We start from the raw sequence: 20,016 nt of genomic DNA, 5'->3' as shown, positions 1-20,016 counted from the left end.
CCCAAGGAAAATGAAAACACTAACTTGAAAAGATATGTGCACCCCTATGTACACTATAGTATTATTTACAATAGCCAAGGCATGGGGGCACTTGGGCGGCTCAGTGAGTTAAATGTCCTACTCTTGATCTTAGCTCAGGTCTTGATTTCAGGGTTATGAGTTCAAGCCTTGTGTTGGGCTACATACTGGTCATGGAGCGTACTTAAAACAAAACAAAAAGTACCCAAGACATGGAAGCAACATAAATGTCCATCAACAGACAAATGGATAAGAAAAACATGGTATGTATACATCATGGAATATTACACAGCCAGAAAAACGATAAGATCATGCCATTTGAAACAACATAAATGGACCTAGAGGATATTATGCTAAGTGAAATAAGTCAGACTGAGAAAGACAAATACCATATGACTCCACTCATCAATGGAATCTAGGAAAGAACACATGGATAAGCAAACAAAAAGCAGAATCAGACTTACAAATACAGAGAACAAACTTATGGTTGCTGGGGGAAGGTGGGTGAGGGTTTGGGCAAAGGGGGTGAAGGAGAGTGAGAGATATAAATTCCAGTTATGGAATGGGATAATTCAAGAAAATAAAAGACACAGCACAGGAAATACCATCAGTGATACTATAGTAGTGATGTAATGGGAGAGATGGGAGCCATATGTGTGGTTAGCATAGCATAATGTATAAACTTGCAAAATCACTAAGTTGTACACTGGAAACTAATGTAACATTATATGTTAACTATACTCAAAAAAGTTCAAGATATATATTTGGTGGCTGTGGAAATGTTCATATGCTTGTTCTACCCACTCCCAACTTCCCTATTTTCATGTTTTAATCTATGTTTTAAAAATCATACAGCTTTCTTTTTATATCATCTTCATTGCTTCTTCCAAGGAAAATAAATTCTTGACCCATTTTAAAACCTCATTTAAAACAATGACAACTGTTTCTATAAGACTATTGAAATACAGGAGAAAGATGACAGCATCTCAGTAGCAGAGGCCTAATGGGTGAGGGGGTAACAGAGATAACGAGGACTGGGAAATGAGAAGGGCTCTTTGGGTTTTCAGTTCAAGCAACATTACAGGAGGTATAACAGACTCAATCCTATTTCTGTAAGAAGATACCCTTGAATACGTAATGCAGTGCAAATATTCCTTTCTCTTTGCATTTCTAAGAACCTAGGAGAACACAAATATATTTTAATGAGGTGCTCATTAAAATATATGGAATGTCTGAATGAATGGATTAATGGGTGAATAGATGGATGGTGACTGCAGAACTAATAGAACTAATAGAAAAGACCCCTAGAGACGACTGTTCCCGTCTCATGTCTACAAATGGGGAAGAGGCAGGAGTTCTATGAGAGCTGAAGCTTCATGCATGCTGGGCCCTGTTGGTGCTGGGTCTAATTGGAGGAAAAGGCATTTGGGGAGCCTTAGGAGATCCCATAGTTATGATACTAGTCTCTGAGTCACAGAATTTCAAATTTAAGCAGAAGGATAGGGAAGCTAGTTAAGAAGAATCTGAGCCTGTTTGAAATGGAGACTCAGGAACTGGGGCGAGGGCAGAACTGGGTGTGAGGAGGTCAGACTCAGCAGGGAGGAGACAGAAAGAGGGCCTTAGGAGACCCACTTCCTTTTTTGCCTCTTCCATAATAATTCACACAGTGCTTTATTCATACTAAGTGCTTAATAAATCTTTGATGAATTCAATAAATATTTTAATTGATTAATAATCCAGTAATTGTCTGAAGTTTTTCATAATTTGGCAGAAATTTTTCAGAGTTCTAGTGCCTTACTTCCACGTGTGGCAACAGATACACGCTAAATACTTCCCTCATCTGATATGAATAACTCCAATATAATTTATTTATGGGTGTAGCATGTCTTTTCTCTACCAGCATTGTGCTTAAATATATGCATGTGATGTCTTCACCCATGCCTCATAAGTAATTTCTGAAATGCCTAAGTCCATTAGATTCCAACCCACGGTGACGTGAACCACTTGTCTGATCTGGAAGGGAGGGGAGTTGAGTCCAGTTACTGAGGGAGAAGTACTCAGCAATGAGGCCCCAGCCCTCCACTTACCCTCTACCACTCCTAAATCAACTAAAGAGGAATTGATCACCTGCAAATTTTCCACCTTCTAACATATTCCTGGTGTTTATAATTATTAGTTAACCATAATTCTAGTATTGAACATTTGAAAATGTGAGGTTCAGTCTCCCAAAAAAGATTAATATAAACTTCAGAATCAATATAATTTTTAATTTTCCTCTAGCATTAGAGGAAGTTAATATATGTCCAAATTCGTTGTTGATATTTTAATAACTTCATTATTTCTCTACTGTGCTCTATTGACTTTACTAAGGGAAGCATGTAATTCTCTGAGTCTAATAAAAAAGATTTCTCGAAAGAAAACAAGATCTTTTTTCTATTTAAAGAAAGATGATTAATCTACAATATTAAAAAAATTACTTAAATTACCAGAAGCATATTATTTAAAAACCTTTGAAGAGATGAAATAACTGTATAAGTTAAACATTTTTGAACTATCATAGAGATAGAACTACATTCTTTCTCAAATACTACCTGGCCAAAAATTAAAAAAAAAAAAAGAAATTATATTCTGGAAAAAATGATCAGAAAAATAAGGAGGATAAGAATACTGGCTTTGATTCCAAAGATACCCAAGTAATCTGAGGAAAATTTTAGAAGGTGCAATTACTGACATTTATATGTAAAATCAATATGACAGTTGCATAAGACAGTTACATGGCTTTGAAATAAAAGTAGAATAAATCTAACTATCAAATGGTTCCTCCAAAATTCTTTTATACTTGTTAATGCAATCTTATCTGACAGCTCCCTATGGATGATCATCTTCACACAACAGCCTAAAATTGAAAATGATATTTTATTAAGTTAGGACAAACATCAAGGATGATAATGATGTTTCAAAAGAAAAGAAAATATTCTTTTACAATCTTGCTAGAGATAGTCTCAGTGGGAAATATCCTCCATTGACATGAAAGAGTCATGGTTATTCTTGCCAGCAGTAGTTCAGAGTGCTGGGGATTAATATCACCCCTTTCCTCCCACCCCCATTACAGGGCACAGCCATCAACAAAAGGTTCTCAGGGTTAGTGTAGTGCTATCCTAGATCATTCCCCCTTTAGGCAGAGTTATTTGCAGTATCTCCTAGAGCTTTCCCACTGGGATAGCTAGCTTGATAAAGCACTCTCTATTGACTACCTTCCCTCCCCTACTTCCTAACTGGCAGACCCTTACCACCCAAGTAAACTGCTGTACTGACATCCCTATATTGAGTTCCACTTCTGGGAGATCTCATACCAAAACAGTATTTTATAATCTGTGTCTCACAATTTAATATCTACAATTACTGTGGTAATCATAAGGTTCCCCTCAAGGAGGAAAAACAGCAATCTGGCATAACCAGATTCCAAAAACACTGGTGGTGTTTCTACTGGATCCCATTCAGGTCTCTGTGTGTGCCTTATTTATCTTTGACTGGGTGCTTGATACTTACTAGATAGATAGATACACACACACACACATATCCAGGCATGGTACTCATCTGGGACTACCTTCACTTAAGTTCAAGGCTCAGTTCTAGAGCCATTTCAATGACCCAATGATCAACAGACTGCTAGATCTTCTAAGGATTAGCTGGCTTCTTACACACCTTACTCCTAGGTTACAGTCCTTCAGGGTCATAATCTAAGTGGGTGTGGTTTACTGGACTCCCTATGAATGGACTTGGACTTTTTTCTTCTCACCCCTGTGTGGCCATTGAAAGATATTTCTTTTGGATCAGTGGATAGTAACCATACATTATCATATTGGTATTATACCATTAATATGTTTAAAATAGATAGTCCATCTTCCTAAATTTTGCTTAGCGTGATTATTGTTCCCAATTACCATGTTGGCAATCAGCAGATGCTGTAGCTCTAGATGTCACTTAAAATCATAAGCTGAGATGAAATTAACACAGGAAGTGAGTATACATAGAGAAGAGAAGGGGTTTAGTAACATGGAGGTGACTAGAGATCTCAAAGAGATGTTTCCATGGAAGGGTGGGGGGGGAGATGAATGCCTAGTTGGAGCTGATATTAGACATTAGACATTATGAGGAAAGAATTAAAGCTACAAATATATGTCTGTTACATGAGTCTTGCTGTAAAGCAGATGAGGGCACTAACTAGAGGGAGATGTTTTTATTTTGTTTTGTTTTAAAGAAGGAAGATGTATAAGCATTTCTTTTTTTTTTAATTTAATTTTTCAGTGTTCCAAGATTCATTATTTATGTATCACACCCAGTGCTCCATGCAATATGAGCCCTTCTTAATACCCACCAACAGGCTCACTCACCCCTCTACCCGCCTTTCTTCCAAAACCCTCAGTTTGTTTCTCAGAGTCCACAGTTTCTCATGGTTCATCTCCCTCTCCCGTTTCTCCCAATTCACTTTTCCTTTCTTCTCTTAATGTCCTCCATGTTATTCCTTATGCTCCACAAGTAAGTGAAACCATATGATAATTGACTCTCTCTGCTTGACTTATTTCACTCAGCATTATCTCCTCCCGTCCCATCCATGTTGATACAAAAGTTGGGTATTCATCCTTTCTGATGGCTGCATTATATTCTATTGTACATATGGACTATATCTTCTTTATCCATTCTTCTGTTGAAGGGCATCTTGGCTCTTTCCACAGTTCGGCAATTGTGGCCATTGCTACTATGAACTTGGGGTACATATGGCCCTTTTTTTCACTGCATCTGTATCTTTGGGGTAAATACCTAGTAGTGCAATTGCAGGGTCATAGGGTAGCTCTATTTTTAATTTCTAAAGGAATTTCCACACTGTTTTCCAAAGTGGCTACACCAATTTGCATTCCTCCCAGTAGTGTAAGATGGTTCCCCTCTCTACACATCCTCTCCAAAACTTGTTGTTTCCTGTCCTGTTAATTTTGGCATTCTAACTGATGTAAGGTGCTATCTCAATGTGGTTTTGATTTAAATCTCCCTGACGGCTAGTGATGATGAACATTTTTTTCATGCGTCTGTTAGCCATTTGTATGTCTTCTTTGGAGAAGTGTCTGTTCATGTCTTCTGCCCATTTTTTGGCATAATTATCTTTTTTTTTTTTTTTTTTGAGTGTTGAGTTTGAGGAGTTTTTATAGATCTTGGATATCAGCCCTTTGTCTGTAGTGTCATTTGCAAATATCTTCTCCCATTCTGTGGGTTGCCTCTTTGTTTTGTTGACTGTTTCCTTTGCTGTGCAGAAGCCTTTCATCTTGATGAAGTCCCAAAAGTTCATTTTTGCTTTTGTTTCCTTTGCCTTTGGAGACATGTCTTGAAAGAAGTTGCTGTGGCCAATGTCGAAGAGGTTACTGCCTATGTTCTCCTCTAGGATTTTGATAGATTCCTGCCTCACATTGAGGTCTTTTATCCATTTCGAGTTTATCTTTGTGTATGGTGTAAGAGAATGGTTGAGTTTCATTCTTCTATACATAGCTGTCCAATTTTACCAGCACCATTTATTGAAGAGACTGTCTTTTTTTCACTGTATATTTTCTAACATAAGATGCAGAAAGGGGAAATTCAATGAACAAGTAGAAAGAAGGGAAAATCGTCAAAGAGAAAAAAGAAGGTCTTTTAAGAGCCAGTGGAAATGGGATCCCATACATACTTGGAGAATGGGGATAGACAGCTCGTTCATGAATCAGTAAGGCTGAGGAGACCAAGGAAGGGAAGATGTGATGGTTGGAGTGTGTGGAAATGATCTTTTCTTGCTCCTGTTTTTTCCATGTTGGAAGTTTGAGAAATGAGCTGAGGATAAGAAATAATGTTCTGAAAAAGTAGAAGAATGGATGGAACAGGAAAACCTAGCAAGATGAGCATAGCACCCTCACTGCAGACCCACTTGAACTTAATAATCAGAGAATAAAAGTGAGTTTATATTGAGTATATCATAAGTACATTTGGGTTGAGAAAAAGTACAGAGAAATATGTGTCCAACTAATAAGGAGAAGGGAGTTTGAGGCTGTTTTTTAGGATTGTGGTCTGTAATATTGACCTTAATATGTGACCTTCACCTCCAGGGCTCAATACACCAGAATCAAGGAAGATGTTCACCAACTGAAGCTGTAAATATAATTTGCTGTTCAGTTCAGATAGAAACTTCCTTAATCTCAGTTAATTATTCTGAAAAAAACCCCAAAGGAAATCATGAAGCGTATTCTTGGAGTGCTCCTGTAACTTGTCAATTGAGAGTCTAGATGGGAGTTTAATTTAATGACTTGAAGCAAGCTTCTCAGTGAATACAAAATTTCAGTTAAATCTTATTAAGCTGGACTGTAATGAGATCATGTGCCAAATATTCCCAGGCTGATTGTGGTGGTAAGATTGTTTATGTATGTATAACTTAGTCTGACCACACATTTAAGAAAACATATTGAAAACCAAGCATACATCCATAGAAAATGTGATGGGGAATAATTCCACTCAAAATAGGATGAGAACAAAATGTATGGTACTTAAAAATAAACCTCAGAAAATATGTAGCAGTTCTGGAAAGAAAACTACCAAAAACAAAAACACAAACACAAACTTCTGAGGGACAAAAAGTAAGAATAATAAGTGGAAAAACATACATTATTGGAAAAATATAGTTTTGATTATGTAAATACATGAATTCATTCCCATAACAATCTACAAATTCAATGAAATCTCAATAATAAAAATGTTGACTAAAAGAGGGAGGAATACTATTAATTAATGCAACATCAGTCACCAATAACAATGAATAACATGAATTAACAGTAAACAGGAATGCAGTGTGTGTTATGTTCCAAGCTCTTCTAACATATGTAAAGATTATATGTTGATTTAGATAATCCTCAAAATAACCTTTTGTGGTATGAATTATTACTAATATCATTTCATGGACAGGGTGTCTGAGGCACAGAAGGATTAATAATAATAATTAATACAACTCTTGAGTAGAAGTACCAGGGTTTAACTTGGGTTCTCTGGCTCCGGATCCCCTTCCCTTAATCACTCACCCTGCTTCTAAATTTCAATGACAACAAAAATCCCAACAGCATTTTTGGAAGCCGAATTAGATAAAATTTTTATTTTTTTAAGATTTTATTTATTTATTTTAGAAAGACAGAGAAAGCAAGCATGTACGATGAGGGGAGGAACAGAGGGAGAGGGAGAGACTCTCTAGCAGACTCCCTACTGAGTGCAGGACCTGATCCCATGACCCTGAGATCATGACCGAAGCTAAAATCGAAAGCTGGACACTCAACCAACTGAGCCGCCCAAGCACCTTGAAATTATTTTAAAGTTAACCTGGAATGATATGCATGGAAAAGTAATGAGGAAATGGCTGGGGGAGAGAATAATCAGGGAGGAGATTCATGTTCCAAATGCTAAAATGGATTTTAAAGATGCTTTCAAGGTATTCACTCATTAAACAAAAACTTACTGAACTCCTTCTCTTTGCCAGGTTCTGCTCTAGGTGCCAGTGATGGAGTACTGACAAGAACAGACAAAAACTCCTGTCCTCATGAAATTTAGATTCGTGTTTTGGGAAACAGACAAAGAAATAGAAAAATATATAGGCTGTTAGAGGTCATGATACATTCTATGAAGAAAAATCCAGTAGCACCAGGGATAGAGAATGCTGGGGTAGAGGAGGAGATGCTTTCTAAATATGGGAGTCAGAAAAGACTCCATTGCTAAGATGACACTTGAACAGAAAATGGAAAAGTTGAGAAAGCAAACCATGAGGGTATCTGGGGAAATGGCATTCCAACCGAGGGGACAATAGGTACAAAGGTCCTGGGGTAGAAGGAGGCTTGCCATATTTGTACAATAGTGAGGAAGCCAAGGTGGCTGGAATGACCAGAAGGTAAAGTGGAAGAAGATGATGTCAGAAGGATAATGGCAGGGGGAGGTTATCAGGACATTTTGCCTTTACCTCTGAATGAAATGGGAAATGTTACTTGGTCTGACTTACATAGATTATAAAATGATCATTCTGGATGCTGTTGAAAAAGGAATTACTAACTCTTCTCCAAAAACGAGTGAGTTCCTGGTTGACAGATGGCACCCAGGGGCCATGTTTCTTGACTGGATACATCTAATGTGATAAGAGGCCACACACTCTAGAATTGAGATTCTCTCCACCACTCACTCCCCAGAGCTAAGACTAGTGAATAAAACAGTGTTTATTTAGTTTAGTGAATAAAAAGAAATGCCACCAGACGGTGGAACAGGACTGAGAAAAAACCTGATGAAACAGAATGTTCCCTATTCCACTGTTACCTGGGCAGTTGATCTTCTATTTACTGCCTGATGCTACCCTTCTGAGAGAGCCAGCGTATGTTCTCATCCACTATCCCACTCATCAGTGCTGGCTGAGACATCAACACTTGAAGTCATGGTGAAGGAGGTAGAGTTGGGGATGGCATTCTGGGAGACATAGTCCCCACAAGTTAGAGCATGAGATGATGGGTGGAGTCAGAGGAATTCCAGCAGCGTGCTAGGGATTGTGATATTTGTGTATTAATTACATCAATCCACAGGATATGGACTCAGTGGCAGATGTTGGGAAGCATCTGGTGTTGTAGATAGCATGAGAGGAAAGCCTCTGGGAAATGTGGAGCTGAGCTGAGAGAACCCTCTGGCATGTCAGTAGCAGAAAATGTCACGGTGACCCCTGTGGTAGGGGGCAGATTTGGTGAAACTTGCCTAAAAACACTGGGTCTGCATGGATCCAGCCTCATTTAGGAGTAAGAAAGGAGAAAAAAACACATCAGTTTGACATCTATGACAAAATGCTGAAGGAGGTGTGTAATAAGAAACATCTTAGCACTTTGTAGATTCAATTCTAAATGTTATGTCCTTGGAAAATGTATACAAAGCTCATTCTTGAACTTCCAAATAAACACACTAGAATCATCACAGCATAGACACAATAAAAAAGGTCAGCTCTTTGCAGTGTTCTTTACAAACATTATCACAAAATGGGACAACTAAATATCAAATCTGATCTTTTCATTCATTTAGAATATCTGAATATTAAAAACTACTGAAGGGCCACAGTAGAGATTTCTGGAAGTACTGGGTTATTAATATGTTAAGTATTAGCAATGCTATTTTATGAACAAATCAAAACTGTACTGAAGTGTTTACCTGATTTTTATAAAATGCTTTAAAATTCCAAGATGCTGCCTCAATAATTATATAATGCAGGTCAGACTCCACAGTTCTACAGTAAATGAGAAGCCTGGACATATAAATAGCTGAGTGGTTTGAACTTCAGTACTTCAAAAGTTTCTGTCTTTAGGTAACACATACTTTTAATAATAAGCATAAATAAAACTAGAGTTTTGGCTTTTTAACTTCCAATAATTTTTAAGAAAAAGTTTTTGTTCTTTGAACTTTATAGTCCTTGCAAATATCTAATTCATAAGTGAAAACCAACTAATTTGGGACAAGGAATTATTCTCCAAAGGTTGTTTTCACTATCTTTGAGTTTCAGGTGTGCGATTTAGTGATTCAATAGTTAAAATCCCAGAGTAGAACACAGGCAGTAACCTCTGACATTGGCCATAGCAACTTCTTATTAGACACATCTCCTGGAGGCAAGGGAAACAACAGCAAAAATAAGATATTGGCACTTCATCAAAATAAAAAGCTTCTGCACACAAATGAAACCATCAACAAAACTCAAAGGCAACCTACAGAATGGGAGAAGATATTTGCAAATGACATATCCGATAAAGGCTTAGTATCCAATATGTATGTACATATACATATAAATAAAACTTGTAAAACTCAACATGCCTAAAACAAACACTCCAATTAAAAAATGGGCAGAAGACAAGAACAGGCATTTCTCCAAAGAGGACACCCAGATGGCCAATAGACATATGAAAAGATGCTCAACATCACTTACCTTCAGGGAAATGCAAATCAAAACTACAATGAGATATCACCTCACACCTGATAGGATGATTAAAGTTAACAGCAAGGAAACAACAGGTGTTGGCGAGGATGTGGAGAAACCCAAGAGGGTTCCCCTATCTACCTTTAAAAGTGATAATGATGGGATGCCCGGATGGCTCAGTGGTTAAGCACCTGCCTTCAACTCAGATCATAAACCCGGGGTCCTGGGATCGAGTTCCACATCAGGTTCCCTGCTCAGCGGGGAACCTGCTTCTCCCTCTGCCTGCCGCTCCCCCAGCTTGTGCTCTCTCACTCTCTGACAAACAAATAAAATCTTAAAAATAAATGTGATAATGATAGCAATATATAAAGGAATGACAAAAGGAAATAATTTAATAAATAATAACTTAAATGAAATGACAGAGATAATATCAATGTTACTTTAGCATAGTAGTCTAAAACCTTAAAAATATGTACCTCCAAGGGAAAATGTTATTCATAGTTTATTACTGAGAAAAAAAAATAGAACCATTCTGAGTTCTTCTATGTAAATGATCTCATTTTCAACCAACACTTCCAGAATTTTTTCTTTAATGAGCTATTTTTTATACTTCTTTACGTGTATTTAACATGACAAATTTAGAAAGATACAAAAACAAAAAGGATAATGGAAATAGAAGGCTGTTGGTATTTAAAAGATTCATGAGCAGGGACAGAGGAGGCTTTCTCATCAATCGCCTGGCACCCCGCAGAAGGCGCATAAATCACAGATCTTGATTTTCTTTTAGGAAATAACAGTTATCATTTAATCTTTGGTGTTTTAGTTAGAATAGAAGTTTCAAAAAAACAAGAGAGATTGCTGATCATAGTGTCATAGAAATGTGTCTATCAAAGCACTGGGGTAATTAAGTTATCTCTTCTACTCCCCTATAGGCTATTCTAATTAGCATGCAACCACTTCCTTAATTCACTGTAGTCACCAAGGACAATGTGATTCTGACCATTGTGTTTATTATTTTACTGCCTGACAGCAAATTGTATTTGCTGTTTTTATTGACTTGGGACTAAAAATGCATTATTGATTACCCATAATCAATCTGTTACAAATCTGGCTATGGGAAAAAAAAGAATTAATAAATCATTATAGAAACTTATTGGTTAATCAAGTTTATTCTCAGCGGCAGACACCCCTGCCCCTGTTCTCCTGCAAGGGCAGAGCCTCATTTGACTGCTTCTCTACTCTTCCCCTTTGAAACCTGAGTACTGGGGCAAAGCTGACCCCACCCCAGGTCATGGAACGAGACAACAGTAACCAAATATAAAATAATAGAAACCAAACAAAGTACTACCATCCCTTTGGCCAGATATTGGTTTCACTGCCTAAGGTTAAGCTAATCAAGACTTAATTGGGTGTGTCAGCTAAATTGGCTAATTAGTCCAGAGGAACTTCCATTCCATAGTAATGGGAAAGCTTCTCTCTCTCGTTCCGGGACTCTCTGATCGTCTGTCTTAGTGCAAGGTAAGGACGAGGAAGCTGCCACCCCAGTGGCTACTCATGCTCTTGTCAGGAAGGAAGCCAGCTAACATACTGGAAAGGCCCTGACCCTCCCCTGCCTTCTCATGTCTGTTATAAGAGATGAAACACTTCTTTATGGTTAAAAGTACCGATCCCTGTGTAATAGGTGTGCTGGTGGTGCCTGCCCCGCTTGGAAGGACACTGGGACTCACACACCCCAGCTCCCCACAACACTCTGGCTCCAGAGGCAAGAACCACTGGTGGAGGGATGGCAGGATGAGCCCCCGAAGGTCCCACCTGCATCCGAGTCTCAGCTCTCTGTTCACACAAGTCCTGGTTCTCCTGCCTGGGCCGAGGTGAGGAGATTTTCTGGTTGTTTCAACCAAAAGAAGTCTTATTAGCCCTGCCAGGTCAAGTTCCTTCAGGAACCAGTATCTCCAGACCTGAATTGATCCACGTGACCTTGCCTACCTTGGGCATGCAGATCACCAAGTGCCCTGTCGTCTGAGATCGGCTGGCGGAGCTGCTGTCAGGCTTGACTTCTGCAGGGAGGACAAGCTGGAATGGCTGAAAATAAACAGGAAGTGTCCCGCAGAGGGAGGGCGTATTACATGAGAGGGTTACTTCGAAAGGTATTTTCAGTACCAGTTCAAGATTCTCCATTCCATTTTTTTAAAAAGATTATTTATTTATTTATTTGACAGACAGAGATCACAAGCAGGCAGAGAGAGAGGAGGAAACAGGCTGCCCGCTGAGCAGAGAGCCCGATGTGCAGCTCGATCCCAGGATGCCGGGATCATGACCTGAGCCGAAGGCAGAGGCTTTAACCCACTGAGCCACCCAGGTGCCCCTCTCCATTCCATTTTTTAAAAAACACACTTAGACTTAGTAGAAAAAAAATATGTCTGGGTGATGCTTGATATGCATGAACTATTTAACCTGTTTTAATAAATGGTCCAAAGAACAGTCATCAATCACAGTGAAACAGTCACTGGTCCATTTATGTTAACATAGCTAATAATAAAGAATTTATAGATAAAACTTCTTGTCATAAACCATCAACATATTTCTACTTTAAAGCCTTCATATGACTCCTATGAATGCTCATAATCAGCAAAAAATACTATTTTGGGGCATTGGGGTGGCTCAGTCAGTTAAGCATCCTAGTCTTGATTTTGGCTCAGGTCATGATCTCAGGGTCGTGAGATTGAGCCCCACATTGGGTTCCATGCTGGGTGTGGAGCCTGCTTAAGATTCTCTCTCTCTCTCTCTTGCTCTGCACCTCCCCTGTGCTTTTCTCTCTCTTAAAAAAAAAAAAAAACTATTTAAAAAATAATAAAATTACAGTGGTATAAATGAAATCACTCACAATTTAAATTGGGCATATGATTTGAATCTAAGTTCAAACACAGGCTATCACACATATAACCACCTTATCAGCTCTGAAAGAAGTACTAACACAATAGATACAAATTAAAAATGTTAATTTTATGGACCTACACAGTGGTTAGTCAACAACTAATCTTGTTGTATACCATTCCCACTGTGTAAAATCATGTGTAAAAAACAGCTCTCTGATTGGGCTTCTTTTCTTCTCTCTTCATGTTATGTTAACGATTTTCAAGGCAACCTAGCTTAGTTTGAGGCTTGGCTTTTGAAACTTACAGTCCACCACATCACACTCACCTTTCCTTTGACCATGACCCGAACATAAGTTGGCTGTACGTCAACATCAATTAAAGAGGTGTCCAGGTACCTGCAACACGAAATATACCAAATCTTACCATTTTCAAAAACATTAAGTTAAAAGAAGTGCAAATAAAAACTACCATTTCCGGGATCATTTTAAATAAAATAAGCTTCCAATTACCCTGCTCAACAGGTCTTAAGTCTTACATTAATCCCTAAACCAAAGGAAATTCAATATATCAGCAATTTCATTTTTAGACCCGCAAGTACTCTTGGCATTGATTGCCCCTAACCTAAAAATATCTGCGGCCTGAAACACCAGAGGTTTGCAAAAAACAGCTTGCCATGTTCTTTCATGAATATTTTATTTTAAGCCCCTACGCCTGACATGAATAGCCAGGAACGCTGAATCCACGACGCTTGGGGCTTGCAACCAGCCGCTCCTGCTTCCTGAGCTGTTCTCCCTCCCCTGCAGCTGTTCTGCCTGGAAGACTAGCTCTGCTTCTCCCTGTGAAGCCCCCTCCTGCTGAACAAGCACAGCCTTCCATCTATGGCTGTGGTCCCAGGATCAGGGTGACAGTTCTCCTCGACTTGAGGAATGAGTGAAAGAGTCAGGCTTCTTCTCTCTTGTTTAGACAAATAGTCAGACATTGTAGAGTTATACATTTAACAATACTGATCGTAAACATAAGCAAACGCAGGGATGATTCAAAACTCACACACGTTAAGGCAGGTAGAATGAGACCAGGGCTACAGGCACAGGCTTTAGTCCCACGGACAGTGAGGAAGGTTCTGCACCCCCTCCTGCTCCTTGGACCACATTCCTCAACTGCTCTAAGCCCAGGTTCCCCATCTGGAAAAGAGGATGCGAAGTGCGTGTCCTCTAAGATTGCTGTGAAGACACAGGCTGAGTGCCTAGTGCAGAGTTGGGGTGAACATAGTATGGTTCTATTTTATTTAATAACAATTCCTGTCAGAGTAAAAAGCATAGGCAAGGTTTCTTAAAACCTCATGTTGAGTATCTACTCTGTTAATGGATCACATCCTCTTGCCCACGCACAGAGCTGCTTAAAGTGTTCATCTGCCCCTACATCCAAGGTCTTGGCCTGTGCTGGTTTCCTCCACCTGAAATAATCTTCTGCTGGTTCTCGGAGACCACTGCTTTTCACCTTCAAATGTCAGCTCATGTCACCAGCTTCAGTGACCATCCCCAACACTGCTGACCACCAGACTGCTCACTCACACTGTTGGTCTCCACTCCTGAACGCTGGCCCTTCCTGTACAGGATGCTTCTCTCTTTGAAATTACTTATTAGATGTTTGCCTGTTTATTGTCTGTCTCCCCACAGGGCCATAAGCTCTAGGACAGCAGAGACTGTGTTCAGAACATGCCTATTACAGTCTCCCCATGCCTGATACATAGTAGGTATTCTAAGATATTTGCTGGATAAAGGCAGTAAATATATATGAATGAATGAATGAATGAATGAACTTAACTTTCATACATCCATGTGCCAATGAAGCTAACAAGGAATTTTAGTGTCATTAGTTCAGACAGAATCATGGCAAGGGAAGGATTTTACTACCTAGACAGGAGAAATCTCACCCCTCCTTGAAAAAGTACATGATGGGGGATGGGGAAAGTTTTCATGTGAGGACTGAACGTGAAGGAACCAAGAGAGCTACAAAGAGAAAGGGGTATACATTCATTAAGCTCTGGAAATACAGCCTAAACACAGAAAGGACTTAGAAAGATGAAACAGAATGTTTAATGAAACACAACAGAGAAGGAGCTTGGGTTGCTGCAGGGACAGAAGACAAGGGATCAGCTGGAGAAGAGCCACAAGCCTTTTAAAGGCAGGTGGGCTGGCAGCACCAGGGGCAGAAGACTTAACAGAAGGTATAACAGGGTGTCTCAGCATGAGAAGGAAGAACACACTAAGAACTAGTCCTTCCTCACAAGAGCCAGAGTGGAAACAACCAAATGTCATGTACTGGTGAATGGATATACAGAAATGTGGTCCAGCAACACAATGGAACATTACTCGGCCACAAACAGGAAGGAAATTCTGGCATGCTACAACACAGACAGACCCCGAACACTTGACACAGAGGCATAAGTGATTCCACTTATATGAAGTACCGGGAATTGGCAAATCCAAAGAGACAGAAGGCAGACTCGTGGTTTCCAGGGGGAAGGGAAATGGGTGTGGATTTCCTTTTTGTGGTGATGAAAATGTCCTGGGGCTCAATGCTGGCAACGCAGCACAGCCTGGTGAAGTCACTATGTGCCACCAAATCTTGTCCACTTGAAATGGCTGACCTGGTGAATTTTAAGTGACCTGTATTTTACTACAATTAAAAAAACAAAGAGTTGGCCCTTGGCCTATTGAGTACACTTTCTCGCTCCTCTGATTACTGTATTTACTCTTTCAAGATTCACCCTCTGGAAATTTACTCCCTTCTAGATAATTTCAGGATAACAATCCCTCTGTTATTCATAAAAATGTCCACTGGGTTTACTGGGAGATTGGATAAGATAGAGCACACAAAGAAGGGCTTCAAAAGAGAAGGGACTTTATTATCATTCATGCTTGTAAATGTCCTCTGGCTCCCATGACAGGCATTCATTCATTCATCACTCCAGCATTCATTCATTCCTGAGCTCTCAGCACTCCAGGTGTGAGGCATTGGTGTTGGCACTGGAGAGACAAGGAGGGAGGAACAAACAAAGTTCCCGCCTTGCCCACACATTTTTTAAAAATACAAGGAAATATCTTTCTGGTCAGGTAGAAATCAAAAAGCAGGAGACGTGAAGGAAGTGCTGGGGCAGGGATAGGCGCGGTCTTAGATCTGATGGTGAGCAGAGGCGCGCAGGAAATGAGGCAGCAAGCCTTGTGGACGCCTAGCGTGAAGGCACACGGGCAGAAGGATGCATGGGAGCAAAGTCCTGAGGCACTGGTGGGTCCCAAAGAGCTGGAGAATTAGAAAGACTCCATAAGTGGTCACTGAAGTCAGAAGCATGAAGGGCAGTGAGCCAAAATCTAAAACCCTCAAGGAATGAGGCAGGATAGGACACAGCCGGGGAAAAAGTTGTCTGCTAGAGATAAAGAAGCTGCAGGTCTCTAAGGTGGGACTGGAAGGGGGAGGCACCACCTGATGCTCACTATTATATCAAAGTGTTTTGGAAAAAAGAAAGAGAACATAAAAGTACAGTGGCAGTACTGAGAGCCGAGGGGGTCTGCGGTATCAGCATTAGGAAGCAGCAAAGCTCTGAGAGTTATTTAAACTCTGCCTTGGAAGAAGAGATCACAGAGTTTTTAGCCCTGGGATTGTGGGTTTATTTACTTCTGCTTTTGTTTTCATTTTTATACTTTTTAAAATTATGGTATGTTCTTGGTCTTAAAAAAAGAAGGACGTCTTCACTTGGTAAACAAAACTCCATTTCAAAATACTTCAGAACTCAAGAGATGGCACTGAGTACGAAAACAGGAAAAAATGACATTAAATAAATCTGTAATAAAATGTCCTTACCTATAGACAGCAAGGTCCAAGATGATCTGGTTACGTTTTTCATCATCTTTCAAGGAGAAGTCAATTCTAAGGAGCAATCCGTTTGAGGGGAAGAAAGATGATGTCTTTAGCAATATTGTATAGATGACCCACTCCATTATCAAAGAAACTTGGTAATAATTATATAATAATCTCCAATGACAAAGTTATTTTGGTAGGTGAACAATAAAATGTCTATGTTATTTAAAAAATTCAACGGAAACCTATAATATATTCACAAATTATTTGTTTACATTGTTAATGTGTGAGAATCCTAAGGTAAATAACAAAAAAATTAGCATTGGTGCAGACACAGAGACATCTGGTGGTTAAAGCTTTCTTTTCTATTTCATTCAAGTTTGTTAGAAGCAAGCTAAAACACTGTAATTATTTATGGGGAAGTAAATGTTGTATTTGCCTCCCTGTATCCAGCATTCTATCCCTTTGGTTTGTTTCTTTATTTGATTTGTTTGTTTTCTTTTTCCTTTTAGATTTTATTTATTTTAAAGGTAGGGAGAGAGAGAGACAGCATGAGCAAGTGAGCATGAGCAGGGCGAGGAGCAGAGGGAGAGGGAAAGTAGACTCCACCGTGATTCCAGAGCCCCAGTGCAGGGCTCAATCCCAGGACCTGAGATCATGACCTGAGTGGAAATCAAGAGTCAGACACTTAACTGACTGAGTCACCCAGGCACCCCGTCCCTTCTGTTTTAAATAGTCCTGTCTTCCTTCTTTCTCCTTGCAATCTTTCTTTTTCTCCTTTCATTGCTGACCTTTGCGTCACCCTGGAAAATGCTAAGACACTGCCCATGATCTATCACCTCCATACAGATGATGAAACAAAGGTTCAGAAAGGTTGACCCAGCTGGGAAAGAGGCCATGTGAGCCTGGAGAGGCAGGATTTCAAAGTCCTACCTCTGGGGTGGCTCAGCTAGTTAAGGGTCCTGGGATCAAACTCCTCATCAAAGTCCTTGCTCCAGCAGGGAGCCTGTTTCTCCTTCTCTCTCCCCTTCTGCCTGCTGCTCTACCTATCTGTGCTCTATTAAATAAATAAATAAAGTCTTTAAAAAAAAAAACAAGTCTTATAATTTTCAACTTCCTAAGTATAACTTCCATAGTGGCAACATACCATTCAGAATTATTTGGTTGATTTATTTTGAGCACTTCACTGGTCATATTATTCCATAAAATACATAATCCAACAATATTAAAGAATGTAAGCTAAATTGTTTGGAACGATTTGGCCGTCAGCAGAATGTCTGTGTGTGGCCATCCCTCTCGGTGCTTTCGACAACCCAGCCATGCAGGACTCCTTCAGTTGCTCAAATGACCCACGCATTTGTGATCTCATCTCAGGAGCTTTCTTATGTGTTGGCCCCTCTGCCTTGATTGCTTATTCCCCAATTGTCCAGCCAGCCAACTTGAACTCTCCCTTCATATATCACTGGAAAGGCAATTTCAGAGAGTTTTTCTACGGCAGAGATTGCTATTCATTCCCCACGGTCCACTTCCCCTTTATTCATAGTAATAGGACCCATGATTTTAATGAGGAACATGCTATGCAGAATAAAGACAACACTCTCCAGCCTCCCCTGCAGCTGGATATGGTCATGTGATTTAGCTCCACGAAGGAGAGCACTGTATGGTGCTCTCTAGGAATTTCTGTAAAGAGAGGGAGTGTGCGCCCTTTCCTCCCTCTCTTCATCTTCACGCAGCTGAACAAAGAGATTATAGGAGACCAAGAGAAGAGCCACAGAGACTACCTGGCAAACTGTTGTAACTGCAAGAGGCAGATGACAGGTTCTCAGATGGTAAGATGGAGTTAGTGAGAAGCAGTTGGATTCAGGTAATATTGAAGGAAGAGATCGTAGAGTCACTGATAAAATGCCAGAGAGAAGAATCAAGGATGGATCCAAGGTTTTTGGACAAGCATGTTGTGAGGGAAAGTTGTAGTGGGTATGGGAATTAGGACTTCTGTTTCTGTCATGGTAAAGTTATAATACCTACTTTATATTCACATGGTGAGGACAAATAGCTAATTCAACGTCCAAATCTTGAGTTCAGGAAGGAGACTGGTCTGGTTATAATGTAAAGATAGTGTTTAAAGCCATGGAATTTGGTGAGAGCCCCACAGCGTCACTGTGAAATAAGAAGGCAGCTGAGGAGTTGGCCTGGGAGCACTTAAGTACATCACAAAGAGAGTCCAGCAAAGCCTGTGAAGATGAGCAAGTAGGAAGGTCAAGGAATCAGAAGCAAAGGGAAGAAACTTCTAGAAGAAGGAAGGTAATGATGGAGGTGCCTGTGTGGCTCAAGTCATGATCTCAGGGTCCTGGGATGGAGCCCTGTGCCAGGCTCTGTGCTCAGTGGGGAGTCTGTTTGAGGATTCTCTCTTCCCCTCTTCCTCTGTCCCTCCCACCTCTCAAATAAATAAATAAACCTCTTTTTAAAAGATTTTATTTATTTATTTGATATAGAGAGAGAGACAGCAAGAGAGGGAATACAAGCAGTGAGGTGGGAGAGGGAGAAGCAGGCTTCCTGCTGTGCAGGGAGCCTGATGTGGGATCGATCCTAGGACCCTGAGATCATGACCTGAGCCACCCAAGTGCCCCTAAAATGAATAAATCTTTAAAAAAAAAAAAAGGTAGGTAATGATCAATTTGGCCAAATTTGCTGGGTCAAGTATATAGAGCCTGAGATTTGAAATGAAGTGACTGAACACAAAAGCAAAGTGAACATGGAACATGGGGACGATGTGAACACTGAACACAGAGATGATATAAACACAGGACACAGAAGCGATGTGAACATACAGAAATGATGTGACTACAAAAGTTTTAGGTGACAGAATATGCAGACATGGTTTCAAGGAGAGTGAAGTGAGGAGCTGGTGACCGAGTCCAGCATCTAAGTGGCTTGGCTACTAAGTGGGGACAGAGAAATAGGATGGTAGCTGCCAGGGGAACTAGAGAAAGGGAGCTTTCTTGTTTTTTAGGATGGATGATATCACAGTGTCTGTAAACTGATGAATGGATCTAGTAGGAGGGAGAGAAATGATACAGAAGAGAAGGGGGTCTTTGCAGAAGCAAGTCGTTGACAGGAAGAGGGGTGGGATCAGCATGCCGCAGAGAGAGTGACTCAGGACGGGAAGTTCACTGCCGCAGGAGAACAGAGAATATGTGCTACACCCAGAGACACTGATAAATTGGATGAGAAAACTTCTAACCGCTTCTTTTTCTCTATGGAGTAAGAAATCAGTTCCCT

At 40.0% G+C, this 20,016-nt stretch overlaps 1 protein-coding gene across 2 annotated transcripts in view; it reads right to left on the bottom strand.

Annotated features, from left to right (window-relative positions):
• DNAAF11 (dynein axonemal assembly factor 11) overlaps positions 1-20,016 on the bottom strand; it is a 72,825-nt gene that overhangs the window by 17,542 nt on the left and 35,267 nt on the right. For both annotated transcript variants that reach the window (XM_044244931.1, XM_044244930.1), the window contains exons 8-10: positions 16,741-16,806; positions 13,205-13,274; positions 11,990-12,085 (exon numbers count right to left, since the gene is read on the bottom strand). In XM_044244931.1, the coding sequence (XP_044100866.1) occupies positions 11,990-12,085; positions 13,205-13,274; positions 16,741-16,806 (232 nt within the window). The remainder of the gene's footprint in view (positions 1-11,989; positions 12,086-13,204; positions 13,275-16,740; positions 16,807-20,016) is intronic.

The sequence above is a fragment of the Neovison vison genome, chromosome 4, assembly GCF_020171115.1.
Source record: "Neovison vison isolate M4711 chromosome 4, ASM_NN_V1, whole genome shotgun sequence".
In the NCBI taxonomy this organism is placed as follows: Eukaryota; Metazoa; Chordata; class Mammalia; order Carnivora; family Mustelidae; genus Neogale; species Neogale vison.
The sequence above is the reverse complement of the archived record's forward strand: the minus strand, read 5'-3'. Positions and strand labels throughout refer to the sequence as shown.